The 23,799-nt window shown below is 38.9% G+C and overlaps 1 protein-coding gene across 1 annotated transcript in view; it reads left to right on the plus strand.

The window, feature by feature from the left end:
- The first annotated feature begins 4,140 nt into the window (after nt 1–4,140).
- The window catches only part of hibadhb (3-hydroxyisobutyrate dehydrogenase b), a 156,601-nt gene continuing 136,942 nt past the window's right edge, over nt 4,141–23,799 (plus strand). The window contains exons 1-3 of the mRNA XM_028818231.2: nt 4,141–4,268; nt 7,920–8,080; nt 22,704–22,813. Coding sequence (XP_028674064.1) covers nt 4,199–4,268; nt 7,920–8,080; nt 22,704–22,813 — 341 coding nt within the window. The 5' untranslated portion in view covers nt 4,141–4,198. The remainder of the gene's footprint in view (nt 4,269–7,919; nt 8,081–22,703; nt 22,814–23,799) is intronic.

Raw genomic sequence — 23,799 nt, forward strand, 5'->3', positions numbered from 1 at the left:
TTGGCAGCATGCACATTGACTACTGGTTATGTTTCATATCTCATCAGCATTCTTTCCACACACATAGGTAAGGTACATATTTGGCCAAGAAAGAACTTTACATTTATAGCGGCAAGAGAAAGCGGAGAGAGCGCATTTGCTCTGCACCTTCCATGTGTTCTGAATTTGCCGTTGCAATTCCACAATTCATACTCATACAACACAAATGATAGTATAGAGTGGTGTATAAAAAATTTGACCTTAATTGAAATATTTATTTGTTTTTAAAAGCTTTTAATTCTGATTCTTTAATCAACTTTAATGCAAACTGTTCAACAAAAGTATAACAAGAAAAACAAAAGGATATTTTATTTAAGGTTTAAATTAAGTTTGCATTAGTCTGATCCCATTTTTTATAAAATTGAAAACTGTTTATGGTCTTACCTTTATTTATAAACAAAGTACATGCACCGATCCTTCTCCACAAAATTCCCTGTCACTTTCTTGTAAAAGTCCTCTTTATTTTCCTTTAGATAGATAGATAGATAGATAGATAGATAGATAGATAGATAGATAGATAGATAGATAGATTGATAGATAGATAGATAGATAGATAGATAGATAGATACTTTATTAATCCCAATGGGAAATTCACATTCTTCAGCAGCAGCATACTGATACAATAAATAATATTAAATTAAAGAATGATAATAATGCAGGTGAAAAACAGACAATAACTATGTATAATGTTGAATGTTAACGTTTACCCCCCCCGGGTGGAATTAAAGAGTCGCATAGTTTGGGGGAGAAACGATCTCCTCAATCTGTCAGTGGAGCAGGACAGTGACAGTAGTCTGTCGCTGAAGCTGCTCTTCTGTCTGGAGATGATACTATTAAGTGGATGCAGTGGATTCTCCATAATTGATAGGAGCCTGCTGAGCGCCCTTCGCTCTGCCACAGATGTTAAACTGTCCAGCTCCATGCCAACAATAGAGCTTGCCTTCCTCACCAGTTTGTCCAGATGTGAGGCGTCTTTCCTCTTAATGCTGCCTCCCCAGCACACCACTGCGTAGAAGAGGGCGCTCGCCACAACTGTCTGATAGAACATCTGCAGCATCTTATTGCAGATGTTGAAGGACGCCAGCCTTCTAAGGTAGTATAACCGGCTCTGTCCTTTCTTGCACAGCGCATCAGTATTGGCAGTCCAGTCTAATTTATCATCCAGCTGCACTCCCAGATATTTATAGGTCTGCACCATCTGCACACAGTCACCTTTGATGATCACTGGGTCTATGAGGGGTCTGGGCCTCCTAAAATCCACCACCAGCTCTTTGGTTTTGCTGGTGTTCAGGTGTAGGTGGTTTGATTCGCACATTTAACAAAGTCATTGATTAGGTCCCTATACTCCTCCTCCAGCCCATTCCTGATGCAGCCCACGATAGCAGTGTCATCAGCGAACTTTTGCACATGGCAGGACTCCGAGTTGTATTGGAAGTCCGATGTATATAGGCTGAACAGGACCGGAGAAAGTACAGTCCCCTGTGGCGCTCCTGTGTTGCTGACCACAATGTCAGACGTGCAGTTCCCAAGACACACATACTGAGGTCTGTCTTTAAGATAGTCCGCGATCCATGCCACTAGGTATGAATCTAATCCCATCTCTGTCAGCTTGTCCCTAAGGAGCAGAGGTTGGATTGTGTTGAAGGCGCTAGAGAAGTCTAGAAACATAATTCTTACAGCACCACTACCTCTGTCCAAGTGAGAGAGGGATCGGTGTAGCATATAGATGATGGCATCCTCTGCTCCCACCTTCTCCTGATATGCAAACTGCAGAGGGTCGAGGGCGTGTTGAACCTGTGGCCTAAGGTGGTGAAGCAGCAGCCTCTCCATGGTCTTCATCACATGTGATGTCAGAGCAACAGGCCGAAAGTCATTCAGCTCACTAGGACGTGATACCTTTGGGATTGGGGTGATACAAGATGTTTTCCAAAGCCTCGGGACTCTCCCCTGTTCCAGGCTCAGGTTGAAGATGCGCTGTAGAGGGCCCCCCAGCTCCGATGCACAGACCTTCAGCAGTCGTGGCGATACTCCATCTGGACCCGCTGCTTTGCTGGCACGAAGTCTCCTCAGCTCTCTGCTCACTTGCGCTGTTGTAATTATGGGTGGGGATGTCTTTCCTATGCTGGTATCAGCAGAAGGATGTGTGGAGGGTGCAATACTCCGAGGTGAGAGTGAGAGTGGGTTAGGGTGGTCAAACCTGTTAAAGAAGTTGTTCATTTGGTTTGCTCTCTTCACGTCTCTCTCAATGGTGGTACCCCGCTTCGAGCTGCAGCTTTAGTTTTAAAAGTCTCTTCACCGCAGTGTAGATTATCGCCAAGAAGAACAACAGCAAGGAGCACCTGTCGGGTTCACATGTGCTTCGTTTAGTGCGGTACAGTACTGTCTGCCTCACCTTGTGCCTTTTCACTGCGGTTTTATGTCCGAACAGAAAGACTAAATATGTCACACACATTCATTAAAGACATTAGCCAGACTGTGGAAAGTCAGGGTGTATATTAAACGTGTCTGCAAACATTATATTGGCGACATACAGAGAGACAGCAACAGGCACGTGCCAACTGCATGCATCAACCCAGTGTGTGAGGGAGAGCACAGTGCGAGGTGAGGCTCGGTTCGTTGCTGCCACACCTCGCGTTTCTCCCCTGTATTTGAACAGAAAATACGCCCATTCAGCAGCAATTCTGTCTATAAAAATGATCAAAATTATTGGAATCATACAGAAAACAAATTTATTTTATGTTATCATTATTAGTTTTTTACTTGTCATGATGACAGATGAGGCAGAGCCCAAAATATCCAGTTATACTGGTGTACCATTTGGGTGTGAGGAGATGGGACAGTACGGATTTGGTGGTGCTGCCTCATCTGCCTCCCCTGACCGCATGTCGCTGGTATAGAAATAACCAGCACCACCAAATCCGTACTGTCCCATCTCCTCACACCTAAATGGTACACCAGTATAACTGGATATTTTGTATTTGAATACGTACAGGCCAGAGTGATGGCACTAGAGTCGAGCTGTTAAGCACTGGTTATACTAAAGAACATTTGTTCTTTCTGGTGGTGCACAGTAAAATTAAAAAATGTTACCATTTATGATGTGAAAGGTTGCACTATTTCCTATCTTTACAATGCAAGGGACTCGAAAGGTGCGAGAAATAAACATTGTGCAGATGGGAAAACGTTTGCTTTTCAGGGCACTTTAAACTGAGTGATTTTTTTACATAGAATTTGGTACAAATTAAATGACATTTTGAGTTTGAGAAAAGTTAAAAAATGTTTTGATTTTTTTTAATAAATTCTTGGTATCGGGTAATAAATCTTCCGTTATTTTAAATGGCTGCCTCATGTTGACTTTTCAAATGAAGTTTTATTCCTCAGTCCATGGTCACTACCAGCGTAGGTACATGTTATCTGTCTATCCCAGGGATCAAGCAAAACAAAAGACAGTTTTAGGGGTTCCCGAGGACTGAGTTGGGAACCTCTGGCCTAGATCATACTTATTTGCTTGTCTCACCCTAGACCCCAGACAAATCCCAAATGAACCCATATGGGCCCACACAGGTCTCACATAAATTCAATTTTTACCCATATGGGCTATACTATATAAAGCCCTGGCTTGTTCTAACCCAGATAGGCTCCTTCAGGGTATGTGGGTTGGCCCATATGGACCACTTATGTTCCTGGAATGCAAAAACTGATAGGGTCACTCACATATTTTGGCCCAAATGAAACACATTTGGTGCTCTTATGGGCTTAACACCTGGGAAGTTCAATTTGACTTTTAGATTTATAAAAACAAAGCGAATCAAGCCGTTATTGTCCCAATTAAAATAACACAATTCAGACGGTGAGTTGTAATATTTCCATTTAGTTTCTTACTGCAGTATAAGTAACAAAACAAACAAAGAAAAAAATCTAAAGTAATAAAAACGCATATCACAAACAGTGTCACGCGGCTACTTTCAATATCACTTAACTTTGTACTGAAAATAATACAAGTAGGATGTTCCACCTCTGTCTACGTTTGATTGGTCGTCTTTTAAGATTGACATTTCAAATAGGCGAGGTAACAACTCCGTCAATAAACACGCCCCCCTACTTCCTGTTAGTACAGTCGACAGTAAAAAAAAATCTCGAGGTCAAGGCAAAAAGTAGCATGGCAGGAGTATTGCGGGGTACTAAAAATCTGTTGCAGGGGTTACATAAGCATGGCCATTCTGCACTGGGTAATGTATTGATTCTGTTTTTGTTAGTGTGCAGAATTTCGCTTTAGGTTTTGTTGCGCTTGAGAAATGTAAAATGTTTCATTGATTATTTCATTGCGGGATTTGTGAATTAAAAACCGTTTTGACTCATTGCTGGTTTGAGTTAAATGTTTAGTTATTTTAAATAATTTATTACTTTTTAATTACTCTACCCCATATCCTAAAATCATTCCTTCTGCAGACGTAGCCGAGGCAAATGTCCACAGATATTTGAAGCACGTCAAGTGATGTTAAGCAGTTCTAAGCAGTCTTTAGAGGTGTAAAGTGGAAGCGGTAATCCTATAAGTGTCAAGTATATTAGCAAATAATACACCTGCCTTTGAGAAGATTTCTGACAGTAATCAGTCTGTCTTTGCGTCTGTAGCGTACCTGCCCATTGAGCTGCAGACTGCCAGACTTCTCGTATGAGTTTCTGTTGTCTTGATTGCATTTACAGCCAGGCTGTTTCGTACATTGAAGGATGTATTACTGTATTACTTTGTATTGCGATCCTCTCAATGTCTTTCAGAAAAAAAAGAATCGAATAGTTCTAGAAATTGATACTTTATAAAAGTAATATAAAGTAAGGAAAAACATGGGCGAGAGTGATATAGATGTAGTAAGTGGTTTTTTTATAGATTGTTAGGTGCTAGTTTCCGTATTCTGTTAATCTGGATGTTGGAACCGAAGATGTATTATTAACAGGTATTTTCTGTACTTCTGTAGTTTGTTTATCAGGTGCCACAACTAAGTAAATTTTACCCAGGAATAGCACAGGCCGTCCCATAAGAAACAGTGCAGGCAGATAAGGTAACTTTACTTTGCAATAATCCACAGCTCTGAAAAGAATCGAGAACAACTTTGAAGTGGGCACTAAAGGCTGGTGTAAAGTGACCAATAGTGTGAGTGTCAAATCTAGCGTATTTAGAATTATGAAATAAAGGCACAAAGAATATTTAATACTAAATCTTGTGTATTTGTAAATTTAAAAAAGAAAGTGAAGCCACGTAATTAAATCCTTTTTTAGGTCATTACTACGGACTTCTGTTAACGTTTGTGCACGACAGTGATACAATGCTCCTGAGAAAACGCGAAGACTTTTAATTGCAAAATGCTGTATATCCATTTCAGCCAAACTTAGAAAATTAAAATTACTTTGCTGTGGCCAATTGCAGGGGAGAATACTGAGGAGTAAAGTTTTACAACCTTATTAAATCTGTTCTTATTATTTGCTTAATTTGGCTGACACCTTATTCACCTTAAACCAAGATGTCTTGCAACATTTGAGGTGCAATTGCTTACATTTCTTTCATTTTGCCAATAGGAACACAGGAAGGTGAAATTAATTGCTTGTGCTCACATGGTGTCAACGGTAGGATTTAACCCCACAACCTCAGGGTTTGAAGTCCAAATCCTTAACCATATGGAAACATTCCATTTTCATATGTAAATGATTTTAAGGAAAAAAGTTCTCCTTTTGACAAAACAAAGCATAGATAAATAAATTATACTTTATTTGTCCCCAAGGGGAAATTACATTTTACAGAAGCTCCAAAAAATAAATGAGATAAAAACAAACAGCAACCCAAAAACACATTCATAAAAATATCTGGCTTGGATAACAAAGAGCTGCTAGTGTCAATATCTGGCTAATATAAGCAATGAAAATATGTGATAGATTTGTAAAATAACATGATATAATAAATAAACAAATTAAAAAAACTAAGAAGAATGTTTTTAAAACCAAAACACTGGGACACTGAAAATCCAATGAAAGGCAAGAGGCTCAATCAAGCTCATCTGCAGAGCAAAGAAAGTCTTAAATATGGAATCAAGCAGGTGTACAAAAGGATCAGTAGAAACATTTCATTCACAAAAAAAAATACAAAGAAATCCTTACAATTTAAAAATAACCCTGAAAACTTACAAAAATGATGTTGGTAAACAGTGAAATGTTTGTCATTGTAGGGCCAGCAGACACGAGCACTCATTAATTAGGTGATGCCAGCTACCTGCAGTGTTTGTTGTGTAGCACAGTCATACTCCTTTGTCTCTCCGTAGATTTTTACAATGTCAAAAAGGCACATGACGATTAAAAAGAAAGCATTTACATTTTATAATTACCTATCTTACATTCATTACCAATTAATGTAGAAATTCAGTTAGCTTACTTCTGTACAGACCTCCATTTTTGCAGGAATGTTAAGGAGATGTGGTGAAAAAAATTGAAATATGTTTTTGTTATACATTGCTACATTTTATGACACATGTTACTTATAGCATTTTCATTTGGTTGAATATGTAAGACTTTTTTGCCTCTATTATGTAACTTGAATTCCCAATGAACACTTTGATTAAGAGGCTTTTATCACAATGAACAAAAATAGGAATGTGGTTAATGTTTACTTATTACAGTTCCCGGATACACAACTCTGTTCACTTTGCTTTCTCTCAGCTCTCTCTGTTAGTCATATGCTTTCAGTGCATTGTACAGCTGAATGGTTGTGTTTAAGAAGGTAAAAGTCATGTTTATTATTTAATAAAGTAAAAGTCACCCTCAGTACAATCATGAGGTAATGTACTGGATTAAAACCAAGATGCAGGCCTTTAATGACCTGTGAGGCACAGCCATCAGCAGTGTGTCTGTCTGCAAAGAGAGTGTCGAACTTGTCTAGAGGTATACTTACCTCAGTAGTGACACTGATGTCTCTGGTGACTCTTCCAAGGAAGACAGTAGACGGATTGGGACAACTTGGGGGTTCATGAGGTTGCTGGAAAAGGGTGTGTGGTGCTTCATATCTATACAAAAGGATGAAGGTCCAAGTCCTTAGAGCCTTATTGCTTCCTTTCTTGCTCTATGGTTGCGAGACATGGACGCTATCCAGTGGTCTTGTCAGAGAATCCTTGGGTACCACTGGTTTGACTTTGTATTGAATGAGTGATTGCTCATGGAGTCCCGAATGAGGCACATTACCTGCATTGTAAGGGAGCATCAGTTATGGCACTATAGCTGTGTGGCACGATTCCCTGAGGGTGATCTGCCTCGCAGGATTCTCATTGTTGAGGACCTGAGTGGCTCAACCAGGCCAAAGGGACGCTCATGTAACACCTGCCTGCGACAGGTAGATGGTCATTTCTGGATGGTGGGACTGGATCGTGTGTCTGCCCTGGGGGTATGCCAACCGGATCCCAAGCTGTTTTGTCATATGGTGGGTGTACCAGTGTGTGCTCCCCGACCTGACCTGTCTCTTTTTTGTAAGAGGCAGGTATTGTGAATCACCACCACATTTCAGTTTTTGTAGGGCTGCTTAGGTGAAGCAAGTTCATCTACAGTTTGACGTGTAGGTTCCTATGTTTCTGAGGAGTAAAAGGGGACTTGCTTTTGTGTGACATCACTGTCTTCCATCGTGCCTCTTTGTTTAGTGTTTTTTTTTTTTTCTTGCTTGAGCAACAGTCTTATTGGCCCCCTTGTATGGCTTCATATTGACTAGAGTGTTGGGGAACGACAAATAGGAATTTTGTACTTGTATATTGTGCTAACACTTGCAACTTGTCTACTTTTCTACTTATTATTTTTTGTGTCAAGAAAGCTTCTTAATTTAAAAAAAAACAAACTTTTTTTTTTTTTTTTAGTGTCTTCTCGGACTATGGCCTCCAAAACTCCAGTTGGATTTATTGGGCTAGGGAACATGGGAAGACCAATGGCAAAGAATCTTTTGAAAAATGGTTATCCAGTCATTGCCTCTGATGTGTTTCCAGAAGCTTGTAAGGAAATTCAAGATTTAGGGGCACAGGTAATAAAAACCTTTTAATTAATAGCCTAGCTTTAATATTGTGTTCATATTTTAATAGTTGATTTAAACAGTACAGTACATAATTCTGTTTTTAATATATTTATTTATTCATTTCTTTTACTTTAAACTACCTTGCAGCATACACTTGAAATTTTTATTCTTTAACATATAATTAAACAATTTTGTTTAGCTAATTTTTCCATCATTTCATTTCCTTTATTGCAACAAAATAAGTATGAAATGTTTAAGTTCACTTTTAAGTTTGCTTTAGCAAAAAGCATACATTTACACTAGGTTTATTATGTTCTTATGTTTGTACACCCATGAACAACCAGCAACCTCAGTTAGTCTAAACATTTAATTAGGCAACATTCACCCTGCATTTCAATTCAAGATTTTTGTTTCTGTTTCTGTTATATTTGATGTGAATCTGATCTTTTTAGAGAACAGCAAAAGGGTAAAATGGAATCACAACTTTTCAGGTCGGATTTAGACCATTTTGTTATGTTGTACTAAATAGGATACAGACAAATAGAACTTTAAATGTGGTTTGCTTTTGAACACTTGAATCATAATTTGTATTTTAATTTACACTCCTTAACTGGGCATCCTGTAGGGAGTCTCCTTGAGGCAGCCAGATGTAGGTCAGCATTTTAGTGGAGTTTACATTTGTCTTGCTGATGCCAAAGAAGCCGGACAACGCACTGTTATCTGTACAGTTGTTGCTAGCCATTACAAGCAAATTGCTACGTGTTTCCATAAGGAAATGGCATACTTCAAGTGCATATTTTTCAAATAGTGTCTGCAGACAGATATTGACGTGAATAACCATGTTGGACGTTGATATTCTGAAATAGTTAGATCATTGTTCTCCATCAGTAGTCCTCCATATCTCACTCCTACCTGTTTTAGCTCCTCTTTTATGTCTACGCACTGATATAGCAAGTGATAATTATGCTTTAAAACAAAGGCTACAATTTTTCATTTTGTATTTCTCACGGTAGCCATCATGAGCTGACAAATTTGGAGATTCAAAGAATTGAAAACAAGGTTTGGTAACATGACAGCCAACATGCTGTTGCCGTTCATGATGATCTTAGATCTCATCTGTGTGATGAATGTGTTTTTATTTTGTGCATGCAGTGCACATTCAGAATAGACATATGAAAACACTTTTGTTGCATTTGGATTTCTTAAAAAAATATTTTGAACAGTCAAATAAAGAAATCAAATGTAAGGCAAAAATCAGAACTTTTAGGTGTAGCATTAATGTAGCCTTAGACATGTAGGGAATATAAATCATATTTTGTGTGAACTGAATTTTTCTCTAATATTTATGCTATAATTATAAGATGTTCTATTATCAACAGCAATTTGGTGTTTAATACACATTTTCAACAAAATTGTCTCTGTAATATGGTATTAAATACACAATGGCAATGACATTTACAGCAAAAATGAGTGTTGTTATTGCATAAATTGAAGTTTGGCCAACATTTTTTAAAGGAGTAAGTAGTCCACCAAAATTTAAAAATTCATTATTATCTGAACAATTGTATTCGCTGTGGTTTGTTGGGAACTTGTATATACTCCAGTAGCATTGGTTGCAAGACAGGAACTAACTCAAAAAGTATTCATTAAATCAATTTTGAAATATTAGTTACGGTTTTCTGTCTATAAATGTTAATATTGTTGTTGATTTGGACAGAACAAATTTCTCTTTAATTATATGAAGTTACCTTTATACTTGAAGTGTTTTTGCAACCATTCATGCTTTTTTGCAACAACAACAACAGCAGCATTATTTCTGTAGTACATTTCCATACACCGGACGTAACACCGGACGTAGCTCAAAGTGCTTTACAGGATGCCCAAAGGAAAAGCTGCAAGAAAAGAAAAACAAATTAAGATTTTTTTTTTATATTATTCTTAACTAACAAAAATAAATCAACACATGTTTACATAAAACAGAGATATAATTATTGAAAAGGTAGAATTCTTATAGTATCATCTTTAAAGTCTCCCAGGCCAAAAGACCTCCCAGCTCCCACTGGCCTAAGATTAAAGTTCTTAAGTTTCTCCTTATTGTTTCCAGGCTTTCTCCCAGAGGATATGATGAAGTGGGTCTTGAGTAGCAGAGGTGGCTGCAGAGTGCTTTGATCATGTGATGGAGGTGGTACAAAATGCCACCAAAGAAACCTTTTATTCAGGACCTGGGAAGTATTTCTGGTGCTTGGGCCACTGCCCGATGCAAGTACTTCTGGGTCATATAGAAATCCAATGAATTGGAGAGTGCAACTCCCTGCAGCGCCCCCTTGTGGCACTCACGGACCCCAGCAGGGCTGAGCTGCAGGACTGCAACTTTCAGCATTCACTGCTGGTTCATGAATGGTTGCTGATAGGTCGGGCTGCTGCCGTCTAGCACGTGGGGAGAATAAATATCCTTCTGAGACTGTGCCTCCCTGTCCTCTTATTCTGTCATGGCCAGGGAAGGTATGAAGTCCATGTCCATTATTTGGGGCTTCCTGCCCTGGTAAGGAACCTTTTGTTCTGGCTGGGATGTCCGTCCAGGTGTGACCTCCTTCCCTCTCTTTATGTTCCCACAGGGCATCCTGTCTGGGTAAGGGATCTTCCTTACCTAAGCGGCAAAATGGCACCTCACCACTTCTTTTATGCTTACCACTTGGAATAATAAGCAGACCACTATTAGAAGGTCTAAAGTTGCAACTTGGAGTGTAGGGAGACAGGAACTCCAAAATAATAGAAGCAAGGTAGTTTAAACCTTTGTGTACCATTAGTTGTATTTTAAAGTCAATTCTAAAAGACACAGGCAACCAATGTAATGGTGCTAAAACTAGTGAGTTGATTGATATTATTGATGTGAGTGACATGAAATCCAGTGCAAATGCCATTTGACAATAGCAGACTTGGTCCCAGTGATGTGATGCTGCAGCACAGAAAGTAAAATTTGATTATGAAGAGGAAAACAAGATTTTTTTTCTTCTAAGAAGCACTGTTCTAATTTGAGCTAAAATGCTTCTGAAATGCTTGTCTTTTTGACAGAGACATAAGTCATAATTATTACAACAGTATTGACCCAACATTTGTTATAACTACCATATATAGATACAGTATAATGTGCCTTCAGACTTACCTGATATATTCAATTCAGTTGCTTAAGACAACAGTGGAAAAATAAAACGTATATTAAAAAAGCTACACAGCATATGCATATGAAATGTTCATTGTTCATTTATGAGGTTACAGGGAATTGGTAGAGATGACAATATACTATTTTCATTTTTATGTATTCCTTAACAGATGTCTATTTTTTTTTTTATAATTTTTTATCATGTAAAGCAGTGTTTTTCCCCACCTTTATAGTCTCAGAACCCAGTTTTACCTTCTTTTTTCACTGACGACACAGAAGACGTTGGTAATGAATGGGGGTTGTGAGTATTAGGTCCCTCTAGGTTAAATGAGTGTGATTACAAAAGTGGAGGGATGGGGTAACCCATCGTGAAAAGAGTATGGCTTGAAATGGAATAAAATATTCTGCAGCGCTGTTAATCGATGTGGCAGTTGGTGGTAGCTGAAACAGCCTCTTAAAACCCACCAATGGCAACCCAGGTTGTGACCCAGTGGTTAAGAAACACAGATGTAAAGCAGAGTAGATAAAAAATTCCACTTGCATTAAACAGAATGATACTAAAATAAAATTAAAATGATCTCCTCACCCCAGCTCCAAACACTGTTCAAAAACATGAACAACCAAATGTTTACATCAAAATGGTATACCTAGATAATTCAGATCAATCAGTTGTGCTAATAATCAAAATAATTTTGAGTGGGAAAATAATATCCAAAAGGAAAAAAATACTAGAAAGGTGGGGGTGAGAGGGAGGGACCTCCCTCTTAACCTTAATCACTAGCAAAATGTTACATGAAAAGGTCATGGGAGGTTAAAAGTCAGGGTCTTAACATTGCCTGCTGCTCTATCCCAGGTGGCAGTGGCGGCCTTGTTAAATTGTGCTGCTGAGAGCCCCAAGTGGAAGACATTTTTAGGAGAACCCAGGTTGATAAGATCAGGAGATTTCCACTTGGTAAATAAAAGGAGCTTGATAGCAATAATGACCAAAAAACAAATATGTTAATACAGTATATGCTCTCAGAGAGAGCAGAAGCTCTAACAGGTTAAAGAAATGAGGACAAATTTTAAGCTGATGCTTAAGAGCAGAAGTTAACAACAGATGAACAGAATGACAACATGAATGACTGCACCAGCAGATACACAGTAAAAATCTTAGTTGGTATCATTGAGAATCCCAGTTGTCATCTCTGCTCGCTGAAATTTTCTAGGCACATTTCTGCATATGTGTTGGGAATGTCCACTAGTCTTTGGTTACTGGCTCTTTGTAGCTACCTTTCTTTTTCTGTTCTTTATATTAAGATTCCCTTTCTTTCCCAGATTTTTTTTCTGTTTGATCTCGCCATTTTTTTTGCTATCTTCCCTCCATTAGAGGCTATAAGCACTGGGTACAGTTTCAGCTGAGACAGTTCTAGGCTCCTACTGGAATCTGAGTCTGTTTAAAGTTTCCTACTGGAATTCCTCCTTCTTTAATCTAACCCTTCTTAAGCTTTCAAGAGTTATCTGACTTCATTATCAAGAAGTGGCAATAACTCATAGATTTGGTATGGGGCTGGCTGGCTGGAGATGCTCTTGGCCACTTAATTCAGTCTTTAGGGTTTCGGCCATGGCTTCCTTTTTATCTATCACAGGTAGTGCTGGGTGGTATGACCAAAATTCTGTATCACGGTATTTTTCAAAATTATACCGGTTTCATGGTATTCAACCGTATTTTTTTTCCCAGGTATGAGTGGATGTTAACCACATTTTCCACTGCAATTACTGCAGTAGACTGGCTAAGAATAACCTATTCCACTGTCATGAGAATTGTACATTGTACAAAAAGACATTTTAATGTGCACACAAGTATTAATACAGGTTTGCATGGCCCCATAAAGTGATAGTTTTCAAGGGGGTGGCACTAATGAAGAGAAGGAATCACATTGTATGACAGTTGTAGTCAAAATATAGAACCTTTTTATTGAACAAATTTTTCAAAAACCTTAAACTATAATTTTGACAACATATTTTCAACCATTCAAAGAGGCATTTGGACTTAGTAAAATATCCAGAGGTGCTTGTCAAAAGTTCTATTGCATTGAACATGTCTTAGAAAAGGAGTAAATAGTAAACATTTTTTGTAAACCAACTACACTTTCTGTTAATGTTAATAATCTCTGTCCACTGACATGTTAAAGTGACATTTTAAACAACTTTACCATCATTAAACTGCATAATATTTAAACTAATAAATAATAACAATAAAATAAATAATAGTGCAACTTCCAGTAATAATACTATTACTTCAAGACTTCAAGCCAAGGTGCATTACACAGTATTCACCAAATTAAAATAAAATAAAATAAGTGCAACTTGGTGATGATATCTTTACCAACTGAACCATCATTAAGGCAAACTGCATTAATATGGACCTTCCTTCAAGCTAAGCTATATGCATAAATAATAAAACTGCAACTTGCATTTATAATGCTATTTGTGGTATAGCCCTACGGAAGTGTATTAGGGCCACGGTGAAGAAAAAAACTACAGACACAGTGAAGAAGGAAAAAAAACTATATGTCGAGAATAAAGTCGACATTTTGACCTTATTCTCGACATTTCCACTTTATTCTTGCCGTTTATGTCGAGATTAAAGTCGACTTTTCCACTTTATTCTCCTAGTTTATTTTGTCAATAAAGTAGAATGTCGTAAACTAAACTTCATCCTAAAATCAATGTTTAAATTACTGTGTTTTTCTCAAACCCCGTCATAACTATTGTAGCACATTAAATATTTTGTGTTAAGTGTTCCCCGACCCAGTTGTTAATTGCTACGCTCTTCTTAAACTGGCTTCCTCTGCACTAAGAGGAGGAGCAGGCAGCAATCGCCACACAGAATACATTCACTTTATGATATTCCTGCTCTCTGAAAATTTAGAATGCCAAGAAAAATACTTGATATCATTTTCATGATGGAAATGCATAAAAGCAGGTATTAAACATTCATGGTAGTGTGGCGGTAGTGTTGCTCCCTTGCAGTAAGGGGTCCCCTGGTGTACATTCAGTGTAGAGAACTTTATAGCAAGTGTGACAAGGCTCCAAAAACTGGATGTATGAATGCGTATTGCACAGGTTTAACTTAAATATTGTATAAATGTTGGGTTCGTGATCTGGTGGTCGGACTGAGCGGGCTTTCTTTATTGCATGCGTGCTGTTTCTGTCTGACGTACCAAACTCCCAGTTCCTATCCTTCCTTCTCATAACCAATCACCACATGATAAACCTCTTTGTGAAATTAAAACTAGTTATAAACATAGACCACAGAGTGTTCAGAACTTTAAAATAAATCTTCGTTATACATGTTTAATTATGCCATATTTAATTATCCCAGCCTGCATTGTGTGCGAGGCTGGCGCAAATCTTGAACGAAGCGCCAGCACATCGCAGGGTGAATACAAGTAATACATACACTTGGGTCAATATAGCATAACAAAACCCCACATCCTACATGACTTTGAAAGGAAACTGAAGCACACCAGGTAAACCCATCAGAAAAACATGCAAATTCAAAGCAGGGAACACCCAGGGCCCCCTTGCTGCGAGGCAGCAGTGCAACCTCCATGCCACTGTGCCCCCACATGATTAATACATGCTTTAATGGCATTTCATCATGAAAATGATATCAAGTATTTATCTTAGCATTCTAAATGTTCAGGGAGCAGGAATATCATGAAATTAATGTACAGTGATCCCTCGCTATATCGCGCTTCGCCTTTCGCGGCTTCACTCCATCGCGGATTTTATATGTAAGCATATTTAAATATATATCGCAGATTTTTTGCTGATTCGTGTATTTCGGCGGACAATGGGTCTTTTAATTTCTGGTACATGCTTCCTCAGTTGGTTTGCCCAGTTGATTTCATACAAGGGACGCTATTGGCAGATGGCTGAGAAGCTAGATTGCTTACTTTTCTCTATCTCTCTCTTGCGCAGACTTTCTGTGATCCTGACGTATGGGGATTGAGCAGGGGGGCTGTTCGCACACCTAGACGATACGGATGCTCGTCTAAAAATGCTGAAAGATTATCTTCATGTTGCTATCTTTTGTGCAGCTGCTTCCTGAAACGACATGCTGCACAGTGCTTCGCATACTTAAAAGCTCGAAGGGCACGTATTGATTTTTGACTGAAAAACAAACTCTGTCTCTCTCTCTCTCTCTCTCTCTCTCTCTCTCTCTCTCTCTCTCTCTTTTTCCCTGCTCCTGATGGGAGGGGGTGTGAGCTGCCGCCTTCAACAGCTTTGTGCCACGGTGCTTCGCATACTTAAAAGCACGAAGGGCACGTATTGATTTTTTTATCTGTCTCTCTCTCTCTCTGCTCCTGACGGAGGGGGTGTGAGCTGCCGCCTTCAATAGCTTTGTGCCGCGGTGCTTCGCATACTTAAAAGCAAACAGCCCTATTGATTTGTTTGCTAGAGATTGTTTTCTCTATCTATGTGACATTCTGTGCTCCTGACACGCACTCTTTTGAAGAGGAAGATATGTTTGCATTCTTTTAATTGTGAGACAGAACTGTCATCTCTGTCTTGTCATGGAGCACAGTTTAAACTTTTGAAAAAGAGATAAATGTTGTTTGCAGTGTTTGAATAACGTTCCTGTCTCTCTACAACCTCCTGTGTTTCTGCGCAAATCTGTGACCCAAGCATGACAATATAAAAATAACCATATAAACATATGGTTTCTACTTCGCGGATTTTCTTATTTTGCGGGTGGCTCTGGAACGCAACCCCTGCGATGGAGGAGGGATTACTGTATTCTGTGTGGTGATCGCTGCCTGCACCTCCTCTTAGTGCAAGAGGAAGTTAGTTTAAGAAGCATGTAGCGATTAACATGGCTTGGGAAACACTTAACACATCATTTAATGTGCTACATAACTTATGATGGGGTTAGAGAAAATCTAGTAAATTAAATATTCATTTTAAGATGAAGTTTAGTTTACGATGTTCTACTTTAATGACAAATTACGAGAATAAAGTCAACATGTCAACTTTAATCTCAACATAAACGGCAAGAATAAAGTCAACATGTCGTCACACTATTACACAGTACCCAGCTACTATTATCCAGTAGTATAGAAACAGTATTCACACATTTGAAAATAATTGTCCACATCTGACCTTTTAAAACCAAAGTACCTCCAGACAACAGACATGGCTCCTTTTTTCGGCTAAAGTTCTTCTTTGTCATCATGTTCAATTTTATCATCTGCTACAGCTTCAGTTTCGGAATGTTCTCTGTCTATTTTCACCATTCAATACCTCCACTAACGCGTGTACTCCGTTGTATGTGTGTTTAGCAGTGCAGCAATGAAAAAGGTCCCCCCTTAAACAGTTTCCCGCTGCGCCACGTTCCGAACGTTGTTTAGGCTATTTAAACTGGTGTTACGGTATAAGAAAAATCCATATCATATCACAAAAATAAAAAACAGTTTTTGGTATGAACCGGTATACCGCCCAGCACTAATCACAGGAGAGATTTGCTTCATGGTTGGGTGCTAGGTGTCTGGTATTATTAGTCTGTCCGTTACTTTTATTATTACTTCAAAACCTTGGTAATTTGATGGTTATGTCCCTTTGGAATTTTACTTAATAAAAATTTAATTAGAAAAGAAACAAATGTTCCCAGTTCATTAGGAGATCATCTATAACTGAATGGGTAAAAGCAGTCTTCAAGCTATGAGGTATTCTTGGGGTTAAATATAATTCATGCATTAATTTGAATGGATAAATGAAGCAGGGAGGTATTCGTTGGAAAGTTTAAGAATTATTTAGAGGTAACATAGTTATTGTGCATGACATATTTGTAATATGTGTTACCGGCCTCAGGCTAGGGGAACCTGGGCTTGGTATGAGCCACTGTACACTACAGGGTGTATAGTGAAAAAGCATAAAAGAAGCAGATTGCAGTCACAAGTTTCGGACCATACTTCTCTGTTCTATTTTATTCTCATTTCCCCAAAAAATATAAATGTTTCAATCTCTGCATAGATCAACATGACAATAAGTTAAACAAAGGTGCATGCCAATTTCCTCTGCAGAACAATAGTATAAACACATTTACTTTGGTTCACCAATAGTATTGTTGTCAACTGTCAAGAAGTACTTGATTAGAAACCAATGTCCCCAGAACTCATTCATTTTCAAAGGAAGCAGGCAGTTCTGTATCACCACATTGTTTATGGATGAGATGCTAATCAAAGCAGTCTGATTATTCAAAGCAGGTAACTGTTTTACAAGACAGGTAAATATTTATGTCAGTAGATAGCCATCAACAATAACCTGTAGCAGAATTTTCCAGGAATTTTGCCTTTTTTTTTTTTTTTTTAAACACTGGTTTTTATAGCCCATTACATACACTAAGCAACACACAGAAATATAATTTTCTTTAAAACACTGAATTCTATCCCATTACATATACAGTCTACATTAAAAGACATCTAGCATTTGTTAATAAGACTTGCCAATTGTCATGCATACCGAAAACTTCATAAAACTATACATACAAGAAGTTGTTTTCTGGAATCTGTGATTTAGAGTAAGGTTACAATTTTAATTAATATGCATTATGATACTCTTGATGCAGACTGACATTATCTATTAAACTTTTTCCCTAGTCTGTAGTCTAATAAAAGGTAATCTTACCTCAGTTTCTTTGCCTGACACACCACTATTGGCATCTTCTTTTTTAGAAGAAGGTCTAAATTCGACAGTGGGCTGTTTGGGTTTCCACAGAAACGATATCCTCAATAACTTGTTAGTTACTGTCTCATCAGTATTATCCTCCTTTAAATCAAAATTAGAATCTAAGACTTCTGCAGCTATTTGTAGATACTTGCAAGATGGCTTTCTGGATTGAGGCTTTCATAGAGTGAAAAATTCCTGTAATTTTGTATTTTTTTTCATCTAGAAGAGGACGCTGATACATTTTTATCATAAATTTCTGTCTATCATTGGTGCTGGCAGCAACTAAATTAAGTATGTACAGTATATAACAAGGTTAGTGTGTTAAGGTTATTTTAAAAAGATCTGTGGGCTGGACCATTTTTTGGTATCTAGTATTGATTTAGGCTCTTCTATCTTTATCGGTGTTGGGTATTTCCTGCACATATCTTTCAATAAATTCACTTGGAAAAATCAGCTTTGGCTGTTTAAGAATCTACACACTCTTGTGTAGATGCAGTAAATTTAGGCTGTTATATTTGAATACACCTACAGAAACTCGAACAGTAAAAAACAGGGAACACAGAGTTGACTTAGACTGTAGATGTCTAAGATGTTTATTGAATCAAAATATGTTTCATAGTACAGTAATTCATTCTAAAGCAGGCAGTTCTATACAATGTTTGCTGTGTGATGCTTTATGATGTAATATAGTTTGAGGTGATAGGTACTACTGTAGGTGTTTTGAAACCCAGCCACAGGGGATGCACAAACCAGTGTGTTTCTTTGTGCCGGTCCCAAGCCCGGATAAATGGGGAGGGTTACGTCAGGAAAGGCATCCGGTGTAAAATTTTGCCAAATCAATATGCGAACAACAATACAAATTTCCATACCGAATCGGTCGAGCCCTGGGTTAACAACGACTGCCACCAGTACTGTTAGCCAACAGGGTGCTGGCGGAAATTGGGCTACTGTTGGCTGAAACAGGAGAAGAAGAGGGGGGAGACGTGTCCGGAGGCAGGTAGGAGAGGAGGAAAGTAAAGAGAGTAGAACTGAGGGTAGGAACTTTGAATGTTGGCAGTATGACTGGTAAGGGGAGAGAGTTAGCAGATATGATGGAGAGAAGGAAGGTTGATATATTGTGCGTGCAAGAGACTAAATGGAAGGGGGAGTAAGGCCAGGTGCCTTAGAGGTGGATTCAAATTGTTCTATCATGGTGTGGATGGGAGGAGAAATGAGGTAGGAGTTATTTTGAAGGAACAGTATGTCAAGAGTGTTTTGGAGGTGAAAAGAGTGTCAGGAAGAGTAATGATTATGAAGCTGGAAATTGGAGGTGTGATGATGAATGTTGTTAGTGCATATGCACCGCAAGTTGGGTGTGCAATGGGTGAGATAGAAGATTTTTGGAGTGAGTTGGATGAAGTGATGAACAGTGTACCCAAGGGACAGAAAGTGGTGATTGGAGCGGATTTCAATGGGCATGTTGGTTCAGGGAACAGAGGAGATGAGGAGGTGATCGGTAGGTATGGTGTCAAGGAGAGGAATGAAGACGGTCAGAGTATAGTGGATTTTGCCAAAAGGATGGACATGGCTGTGGTGAATACGTATTTTAAGAAGAGGGCGGAACATAGGGTTACGTACAAGAGTGGAGGAAGATGCACACAGGTAGATTACATCCTATGCAGAAGAGTTGATCTGAAGGAGATTGAAGACTGCAAAGTGGTGGCAGGGAAAAGTGTAGTTAAGCAGAATAGGATGATGGTCTGTAGGATGACTAGAGATCAAGAAGAGGAAGAGAGTGAAGGCAGAGCCAAGGATCAAATGGTGGAAGTTGAAAAAGGAAGACTGCAAGGTTGAGTTTAGGGAGGAGGTGAGACAGGCACTGGTGGCAGTGAAAAGTTACCAGACAGCTGGACAACTACAGCAGATGTAGTATGGGTGACAGCAAGAAGGGTGCTTGGCGTGACATCTGGAAAGAGGAAGGAGGAAAAGGAGACCTGGTGGTGGAATGAGGAAATACAGGAGAGAATACAGAGGAAGAGGATGGCAAAGAAGAAGTGGGATAGTCAGAGAGATGCAGAAAGTAGACAAGAGTACAAGGAGATAAGGCACAAGGTGAAGAGTGAGGTGGCGAAGGCTAAAGAAAAGGGGTATGATGACTTGTATGAGAGGTTGGACACTATGGAGGGAGAAAAGGACCTGTACCGATAGGCTAGACAGAGGGACGAGCTGGGAAAGATGTGCAGCAGGTTAAGGTGATAAAGGATAAAGATGGAAACATACTCACAAGCGAGGAGAGTGTGTTGAGCAGATGGAAAGAGTACTTTGAGAAGCTGATAAATGAAGAGAACGAGAGAGAGAAGAGGTTGAATGATGTGGAGATAGTGAATCAGGAAGTGCAATGGATTAGCAAGGAAGAAGTAAGGACAGCTATGAAGAGGATGAAAAATAGAAAGGCCGTTGATCCAGATGACATACCTATGGAAGCATGGAGGTGTTTAGGAGAGATGGCAGTGGAGTTTTTAACCAGATTGTTTAATGGAATCTTGGAAAGTGAGAGGATGCCTGAGGAGTGGAGAAGAAGTGTACTGGTGCCAATATTTAAGAATAAGGGGGATGTGCAGGACTGCAGTAACTACAGGGGAATAAAATTGATGAGCCACAGCATGAAGTTATGGGAAAGAGTAGTGAGGTGATGATTAGTGAGCAGCAGTATGGTTTCATGCCAAGAAAGAGCACCACAGATGCAATGTTTGCTCTGAGGATGTTGATGGAGAAGTTTAGAGAAGGCCAGAAGGAGTTGCATTGCATCTTTGTGGACCTGGAGAAAGCATATGACAGGGTGCCTCGAGAGGAGATGTGGTATTATATGAGGAAGTCGGGAGTGGCAGAGAAGTACGTAAGCGTTGTACAGGATATGTATGAGGGAAGTGTAACAGTGGTGAGGTCTGTGGTAGGAGTGACGGATGCATTCAAGCTGGAGGTGGGATTACATCAGGGTTTGGCTCTGAGCTGTTTCTTATTTGCAATTGTGATGGACAGATTGACAAGCGAAATTAGACAGGAGTCCCCGTGGACTATGATGTTTGCTGATGACATTGTTATCTGTAGCGATAGTAGGGAGCAGGTTCAGGAGACCCTGGAGAGGTGTAGATATGCTCTAGAGAGGAGAGGAATGAAGGTCAGTAGGAACAAGACAGAATACATGTGTGTAAATGAGAGGGAGGTCAGTGGAATGGTGAGGATGCAGGGAGTAGAGTTGGCGAAGGTGGATGAGTTTAAATACATGGGATCAACAGTACATTGTAATGGGGATTGTGGAAGAGAGGTGAAGAAGAGAATGCAGGCAGGGTGGAGAAGAGTGTCATGAGTAATTTGTGACAGAAGGGTATCGGCAAGAGTGAAAGGGAAGGTCTACAGGAAGGTAGTGAGACCAGATATGTTATATGGGTTGGAGACGGTGGCACTGACCAGAAAGCAGGAGACAGAGCTGGAGGTAGCAGAGTTAAAGATGCTAAGATTTGCACTGGGTGTGACGAGGATGGATAGGATTAGAAATGAGTACATTAGAGGGTCAGCTCAAGTTGGACGGTTGGGAGACAAAGTCGGTGAGGCGAGATTGCATTGGTTTAGACATGTGCAGAGGAGAGATGCTGGGTATATTGGGAAAAGGATACTAAGGATAGAGCTACCAGGGATTAGATAAAGAGGAAGGCCTAAGCGAAGGTTTATGGATATGGTGAGAGAGGACATGCAGGTGATGGGTGTAACAGAACAAGATGCAGAGGACAGACAGATATGGAAGAAGATGATTCGCTGTGGCAACCCCTAACGGGAGCAGCCGAAAGAAGAAGACTGTAGGTGTTTTGAGAGTATTTAGGAGAAGGTAGTATTTTAATTCGTGGGGGAGTAGGGTATTCAAGAATATAATACTACACTGTACTTGCTGATCAGAGTTTGTTTAAAAGAACAAAAAAATTGAATGAGAAAAGGTATACAGTAAACCCTCATTTATCGCGGGAGATAGGTTCCAAGGCCGACCGCGATAACTGAATTTCCACGAAGTAGGGACACCATATTTATTTAATTATTTAACGTGTATTTGGACGTTTTTAAACCCTCCCTGTATTGTTTACAACCCACCCTTTACTCTATTAATAACAGGGACAACTGCTAAGCAATATGAAATCGATAGATAAGTTTACACTTACTGTATAGCGAAGTACATGTAGCTATATATGACGTGATGATGGTGATGAATATGCTGCGCAGTAAAAATGATGACGATGAAGGTGATAATCCCCTGAATGCAGTAGCAAGAGCATGTTAATGCTGAATGAGTGAGATGAGACTTCCTGGTTAATGCAGCACTCCGTCGCTGAGCCAATCAGCAGCACACAGGAACTTAACTGCGTGCTCTGATTGGGTAGCTTCTCAGCCATCCGCCAATAGCATCTCTTGTATGAAATCAACTGGGCAAACCAACTGAGGAAGCAAATACCAGAAGTAAAAAGACACATTGTCCGCAGAAACCTGCGAAGCAGCGAAAAATCCGCGTTATATATTTAGATATGCTTACATATAAAATCCGTGAAGTCGTGAATCCACGAAAAGTGAACCGCGAAGTAGCGAGGGATTACTGTAGCGGCATATTGCAAGTCTACTTTTTGAAACGCTTTAGAAATATTATTCCCTTTTTTAAATTATTGCAATATTTTTTTTTCTGGATAGTTCTAGGCTTAAATCAATTTTTCTAATATGTATTTTTTTTTTCTGTAGGTTTTGGATTCTCCAGCTGAGGTTGCTGACAAAGCAGATAGGATAATCACCATGTTACCATCGAGTCCACATGTCATAGAAGTATATACAGGATCAAATGGAATTTTAAAGTATGTGTGCCTCATTGGGTTCTTCATAACAAATGCGCTAATTATGCATGCACATCCTTATTATCACTTGTTTTTTTCTATTGCTACTCAAATTACAAGATTGTCATTTACCAAATTGATTTCAAATGCAAATACAAATTGTTTTGATGACTACTGTTTTGACTTGGCCCTCCAGTGATGACAACATTATATAGAAATGCCGAGACCCTCCACTCCCCAACCTAAACAAAACCTGAAACAAAGAACTGATCTTTGGTAAAGCTTGTTGAAGATTCAGGCTGTAAATCTTTATTGTGACTCTAATTGTTTACAAGTGTGGGGATACTGTACTGTATTTTTTTTTTTTTTTTTTACTTTATGCCTTTTAACTTTTTTGTTTTATTTTTTTCATGGACATAGAGAGAATAGGTCTATATGCTGTAGGAAAGTTTTCCAAAAGGACTATTTTAATTGCTTGCTCAGTTGACATTTTTTGGAGTTCAGATTGTTGATTAGCACATGCAACCAAGACTTTCTCTGTACTTTTTCATTTATATCATTTTCATTAAAAAATAAGAAGGCTGGAATATAAAATCATCTCTATTAAAGCTTTAATTAAGTCTTTAATTAGTTTCACGTTTTGAACAAATGATGCATGATCAGATTGTAAATTCATGAGAATTACTGATTATTGCAACACTAAGCAAGGCTTACCAAGAGAAATTTGTGCAAGATGTTCCTTTCAAGGTCAACCAAGTAGATGCATTCCTGATAACTTCAAAATCCTTCCATTGTCTCAAATTATAAATATTTGCAACTCCGTAGTGAAGTCTGGTAATAACATGCCACTAAGCAAGGCTTACCAAGAGAAATTTGTGCAAGACGTTCCTTTCAAGGTCAACCAAGTAGATGCATTCCTGATAACTTCCAAATCCTTCCATTGTCTCAAATTATAAATATTTGCAACTCAGTAGTGAAGTCTGGTAATAACATGCCAACATCAACGT

This window comes from Erpetoichthys calabaricus, chromosome 13 (assembly GCF_900747795.2).
Source record: "Erpetoichthys calabaricus chromosome 13, fErpCal1.3, whole genome shotgun sequence".
Classification (NCBI taxonomy): Eukaryota; Metazoa; Chordata; class Cladistia; order Polypteriformes; family Polypteridae; genus Erpetoichthys; species Erpetoichthys calabaricus.